Raw genomic sequence first — 6,000 nt, 5'->3', positions numbered from 1 at the left:
GGGAGGTCGAGGGAGTCGGTGGGTGTGTGGGGATGGACCGGGGGAAGTAGGGTGGAGGAACTGAGGGGGACAGGACTGGGACTGGGGGAGTCGGGGTGGGGCTGAGGGGAGCATGAATGGGACAGGTAGAGAGAGCTGTGTAGAGTGGGGCGGAGGAGACAATGGGGCTGAGTTGGGGAGGGTCAGGGGGTTGGGAAGAGGGACAGGGTCTGGAGGGGATGAGAGAGAGGGGAACAGGACTGGAATGGGGGGAAGTTGAGGGGGTGGGACAGTAGGGGGAGCGATAGGGGTGGGATGACGGGGGAGGCTGAAGAAGAGATTTGGGGTAGGACAAGGCTGAGGGCAGTGGGTTGGGGGAAGCAGGGGGACTGTGGGGAAGGCTGTTGGAACGGGGGCAGGGACTGAGGGCAGTGGATTTGGGGTGGGAGGTACGGGGGGGGACTGCGGGAGAGGCTGACGGAACAGGGTCAGGGTGGGGGCTGAGGGCAGTGGGTTGGGTCTACACTGGCACCTCTCAGCATTGCTGTGCTGGGCGGCAGACCTGCACCAGCGCTACCCTGGCGATGGAAGAGTCCTCAGTGGAAATGCAGACTTCATGACACAGACCCTCCTCATCACTTCAAACCTGGCGCTGCTCTGGTCAGTCGCTAGGCTCTTGTCACTTTCAAACCCAGGCAGGGTATCTGACACTTTTTCAGTTCTCAGGTTAAGAAAAGCCTCTGCATTTTGTGAGGGTTTCAGCATTCACTTTCCTACTTGACAAACTGTCTGCCTGACACATTGCTCCCAGGGCATTCATCTTTATTCGTTATCTGCAGGTCCATTAGATTAACCAGCAACATATGGGGAAGCAACACAATGGTGTCATGGATTTTTAATTTTTCAAACCACTTTGGCCTCAACAGGGATAACAGTAAATCTGGACAGAGCAGATGGGTGTCAGGATGGGTTAGGGTATTTATTTATTTATTTATATTTAAGTGAAAATGTTTGGGTCTGAGCAAAGGCTGCAAACATCCCTTTGGAAACCTCTACTGATCTTTTGCCCCAGGGGCTAACAACAGCCTGGAATCCGGGACAGATTTCCACATCCATGCAGGGTGAGATGGTTGGGGGGAGGGGAGGGACTGTGGGGGAGGCAGAGGGAACAGGGTCAGGGGGGCTGAGGGCAGTGGATTGAGGGTGGGGGGCACAGGGGACACACTGCGGGGGAGGCTGAGGGAACAGGGTCAGGGTGGGGGCTGAGGGCAGTGGGTCTGAGGGGAGGGGTTATCTGGAGCGGCTCCCAGGAAGCATCCAGCACGCAGGTCCCTCCCAGTTTCTCTGGCTCCTTCCTAGGGTAGGGTCGGGTCGAGGGGAGGGGGCTCTCTGCCCAGCCCCCACTGCCTGTTGCTGGAGTCTACAAGCCCCGCCCCGCTGCAGCACACAGGGGAGCGAGACCTCCTCGCTGCCTCTCTGTGTGCCCGGGGTAGGGGCAGGGCTGTACTCTGCAGGCTCCTGCTGGCCGGGCGGCAGGCCCCATGGGCTGGTGCCGCCGCGCCGGGAGCTTAGCTGCGCGCTGCCCCAGGGCCCAGGGAGGAAAGGTGAGTGGCGCCGGCAGTGCCGGCTTGCCGCGGTCCCCCTCATATAGGGTGACCAGACGTCCCGATCAATGTAAGGTCAGGACACAGGACAAGTCCCCTAATATCGGGACATCTGGTCACCCTATTATGAACTAGTAGAGATTCAATGCACATAAATACTTGGCATAAAGTTACATCAAAAGTAATTCCAGTGTGAGTTTATCATCAAAAGTTTGTATCTGACCTTTAGAACCAAAAGCAAAATCCCCAGAATTTGAAGCCAGATCTGCAAATGACAAGCCAGAAGTAGTGTCAAATCCAAATGCGACTGTTCTGCTTCCTATCACAATGAGAGAAAGGTGTAAGAGAAAAGAGCATGGCAAGGATGACTTTCCCCACTGCATACTCATAACTTTATAACTGTACATAACACCAAGATCCAGAATGTGGCTAATATAGCTATAAATCCAGGGATTACAGCAAATTTATATCTCCTCCTCTTTTTCACATGAATGCCAATGTATAGGGACACTCCAAAGTGACAAGTGGCTCCTTAAACATTTATCCTAATAAAAGAATAATATATTGGTTCTTCTGGGCCCCCATAGAACAATTTACGTAACAAATTACCACCCTTTCTTTGCAAAACTGCAGAGCCTTAATTACTACTAACTTTGCCACACCCCCTAATTTGTACACAATGGATAATTAGTCAATGTTTAATAGCAGCATGCAGTGTGTTGGCTCTCATAATAGTAGAATTACCTTTGATGCACATGTTCATTTTTCATTTATTCCTTTGATCAGTACAATGATTACAAGTAGCTAAGCAGAATTAGTACCATTCTAAATCAATCTTGTTTACATACACTTCGACAGAGAGATGTGACTTTAAGCCCCAAAAGTACATTACCTTGGTTTGTGGACTCTGTTAAATTTGGATCATTTTCTTTTTTAGTTGACAAATCAACAGGTTTGTCATCAGTTCCTGACAAAGTCTGTGATGTGGGGGGGGATTCTGTGGTCGAGTCTGGTTCTTCACATTTAGTGGTTGATGGAAGAGATACTTCAGCCTCACTGGTTGATGGAAGAGATACTTCAGCCTCACTGGTACAGACTATATCAGTTGAACTGGTAACTTCATTTTCCAAAAACTCCTAAAAAAGAAAACGTGTTTCCAATAAATGCCTTAAAAGAGCGAAGTATTCAGAACATTTAGAAAACACCTGCTTAAATGCTTTTGAAAGCTGTCAGAATAGCAGCATTAGATAATGTATTCTCCTCTCCCTACCCCCGAACAGGAACACTGCAGAAAGGTGGGAGTGTTGGAAAACTATATAAAAGCTAGCACACTGATTTTGAAAGCTAAAGCACCTATAGCTCCTACTGACCTCAATGGGGTTTGTGGGTAATCAACATCTTTGGGAAAAAATAAGGCCATAAATGCTCATGGGATTAGAAGGAAGAGGGGCAAGGAACAAGATTGCAACCCAACATCTCTGCTGCTTATAAAATGTTTCCCCCCCCCCCCCCAAGTCGAAAAGTTTTTGGGATCCAGGGCCCACCCTTTGACACTAACAAATATACCAAGTAACAATATTAATAACAATTAATAGCCAAGGTGTTTGAACAAGGTTACAGACTTCTAAAGATTTCAGAAAGAATTTTTTGTTAATGTAATGAACTTAACATTTAAATCACTTAACACTACTGATTAACTTGGCAAAGTGTCCTTACGTTCACATTCTTAAAAAAAATACTGTTAGATCATTTACTTTTTCTGAATCTTTGAAATTAGTTCTTGCACACTAAAAAGGTATGAAGTGCTTAGGATTTGACCCTATTGGGGACAGAGAATGGGGAAAAGAGTAGTCTGGACAGAAGATTGAACATGAGGCTAGGAGACACAAGGTCTAAGTTCTAGTTCCAGGTCTGCCATGGACAAATCAAACAGTTCTTCCTGTGAAATCCTCAGTTCTATAAAATGTCAACCACACTAAGTTTACAGGGAGTTTGAGGATTAGTGATTTTGTGACTTTGAAAATATGAAGTGGTAGAGTGCTTAGAAATCCTCTCTCTCTCTCTCTCTCACACACACACACACACACACACACACACACACACACACACACACACACACACACACACACACTTTATTTTAAATACATCTTATTGTGCACAAATTAATTTTTTAATTCTGCAATTTAAGCTTTTTAAAAAATGGTCTCTACAAACAGCTTCAAAAATTTTGTCTGGAGATTAGATTTGTTATTTGCTTTAAAAAAAAATATCTAGGGAAACCTGAGGATACTAACCCACTAGGACTGAAATGGAAAGGAAATGTTTCATAAATGATACCAAAATTTCAGATGGCTCTACCACAGATTTGATTGGAACCCTACTTAGCTTATTTCAGTACAGGGGAAACTATTTTGCTCTTACTTCTTAGCGTACACCAGACATTTGATTGTAAAAAGCTAAAATTACTTCAATAAATGTACAGGGTATTCATAATGCTATTTCAGTGTTAAGAGTTAGTGCCACCAAAATGAATTAGAAAAGTCGTGCTTTGAGTTTTAGTTCCTACTTTGGATTCTTGAACTTTTTTAAGTTCTGTCTGAAAGTCTTCCAGATTGTCATTGTCCTCATCAGTATCACTACCAACACCACAGAAAAACGTAGAAGGAAGCTTTAGAGTTTCTGCTTTAGCCTTTTCTTCAGGAGTTGGTTTCTTTTCCCAAACAATAACACACTCTCTCTCATTCTCTGGTTCAGTTTCTCCCATGATACCTAGAGAGACAGCACATCAGAAGTTACTGAAAAGTAGCAAACAGAGCCGAGTTCTGAAGCAAAGTTTCTAGGACACAGAGTATGAGTAATCAGTCAATTCCTACTTTAAGTATCACAAAAAGGAGGTTTGGATAAATAATTTTTTAACTTCTATTCTAACTTTTACAAATTGCACATCAGATTTTCTTGCTTTATTTAACTCTAGTAACTTGAGCCAATTGGAAATACTCCACCGATTTTAGAGCCCTCCATTGGTAGTAGAAGCTTTTCATTTAATTGGAACATAAAAGATGGTAAATTTGCAATTACTTTGCCAGCAGCCAATTTGAGTAGTTTGGCTCGGGAAGAATCTTCACAAAAAGGCTTGTCTGATATACCTTCTCTTCCTAATGCCCAAACCCCTTCCACCTCCTACCTCAAGAAAAAAACCTCATACACCTAGATGTTATAATGGGTTTTAAAAACAAGTTTCCAAATTATACTGCCAGAACCAAGTAATAAGCAGGGCAAAATAAATCCAAACAAGATGCGTGCCAATTGGATGCTGAAGTTTTCTACAAAAATGACATTTCTTGCCCTTACTTTTGGTACCACTAACTTTCAGATCATTAATTTACACACTCATTTGTGCCTACAGATCAAGTCTATTAATGAAAGGTGCCATATAATTTTGGAACTGAAGCTAATAACTTCAAGGCTATGATTTCTCTGTTCTGATTGAATCCCTCAAAGTTCGGTTATAAAAATTTGGTGGAGAGATGGAAGCCTCGAGATGGGAAGGAACATGATGGTATGTCCTGTCAGCTTGTTTTGATATAGCTGAAATGGATGCTGGTGTGTGCCTCAGGGCCTTCGTGAGTTCCAGTTGTCCATTATTTAGTGATGGGGGGCCTGCAGTGTGTGGAAGGGTGTAAGGTGTCCAGGAGTTTGTGGTTTCTCCTTTTACCGCTTTCTGTGGTATGTCCTGGATCTTCTTTGCCATGCACCTAATGATATCTTAGAACACTTTGAAGTCATCCACCAAGGTAGGCAAAGGGGAGTCACTGCCTCATCAAGGGAGAATGAGATCATCACACCAAGGACCAGTTCTTCAGCAGGCAGCTGATGCTCTTCTTCACTTTCCTCCTCTTGCCTCTCCTGTAACTGAGTCTGCACTAGCTGGTTTTACTAAGATACCCTACAGTCTCTCTTTGGGTAAGGGGATTTGGCCCCAGAGACAGTAGAGGATGTAGGCTTTCTAGAGTATAGCTGCACACCCCAGGGTGTCCAGTAGGGTCATGGTTGGAAGGGATATTAATATTGAGATGGGGGATACATGAGGGTCAGGGGGAAAGTTCCAGGAGGGGTATTCCATATGAGTCCCAAGTATCTTCCCGTTACCTCTCATGGTGTTTTGTCTAGAATCCCTATCCAAGGAGAGGAAGGTGGAAGTGCGCATGATGAGTTGCTGCTGTGTTTACATGATGACAAAAAGGAATATGCTTCCTCTAATGGAGGGCTCATTCTATCCAGAGTGCCCTGCCTTTGAAGGGGGAGAGGTGGGTACTGGGTATACCTCTTTAATCTGATGTAATAACTCTGGAGATGTGCTTGGATATCACCATCCTCAAGGAGAGGCGACTTGGTACCAGACCCACAGATCAGTCAC

The 6,000-nt window shown here is 44.8% G+C and overlaps 1 protein-coding gene across 2 annotated transcripts in view; it reads right to left on the bottom strand.

Moving 5' to 3' along the window:
• The window catches only part of LOC117870750 (E3 SUMO-protein ligase RanBP2-like), a 68,722-nt gene that overhangs the window by 8,773 nt on the left and 53,949 nt on the right, over positions 1 to 6,000 (bottom strand). Inside the window, exons 23-26 of one of the 2 annotated variants that reach the window (XM_034758077.1) lie at positions 4,150 to 4,352; positions 2,666 to 2,719; positions 2,476 to 2,635; positions 1,807 to 1,902 (exon numbers count right to left, since the gene is read on the bottom strand). In XM_034758077.1, coding sequence (XP_034613968.1) covers positions 1,807 to 1,902; positions 2,476 to 2,635; positions 2,666 to 2,719; positions 4,150 to 4,352 — 513 coding nt within the window. Of the gene's footprint in view, positions 1 to 1,806; positions 1,903 to 2,475; positions 2,720 to 4,149; positions 4,353 to 6,000 lie in introns of both variants that reach the window. The other variant, XM_034758076.1, reaches the window with a different exon arrangement.

Source organism: Trachemys scripta, chromosome 1, assembly GCF_013100865.1.
Source record: "Trachemys scripta elegans isolate TJP31775 chromosome 1, CAS_Tse_1.0, whole genome shotgun sequence".
In the NCBI taxonomy this organism is placed as follows: Eukaryota; Metazoa; Chordata; order Testudines; family Emydidae; genus Trachemys; species Trachemys scripta.
The sequence above is the reverse complement of the archived record's forward strand: the minus strand, read 5'-3'. Positions and strand labels throughout refer to the sequence as shown.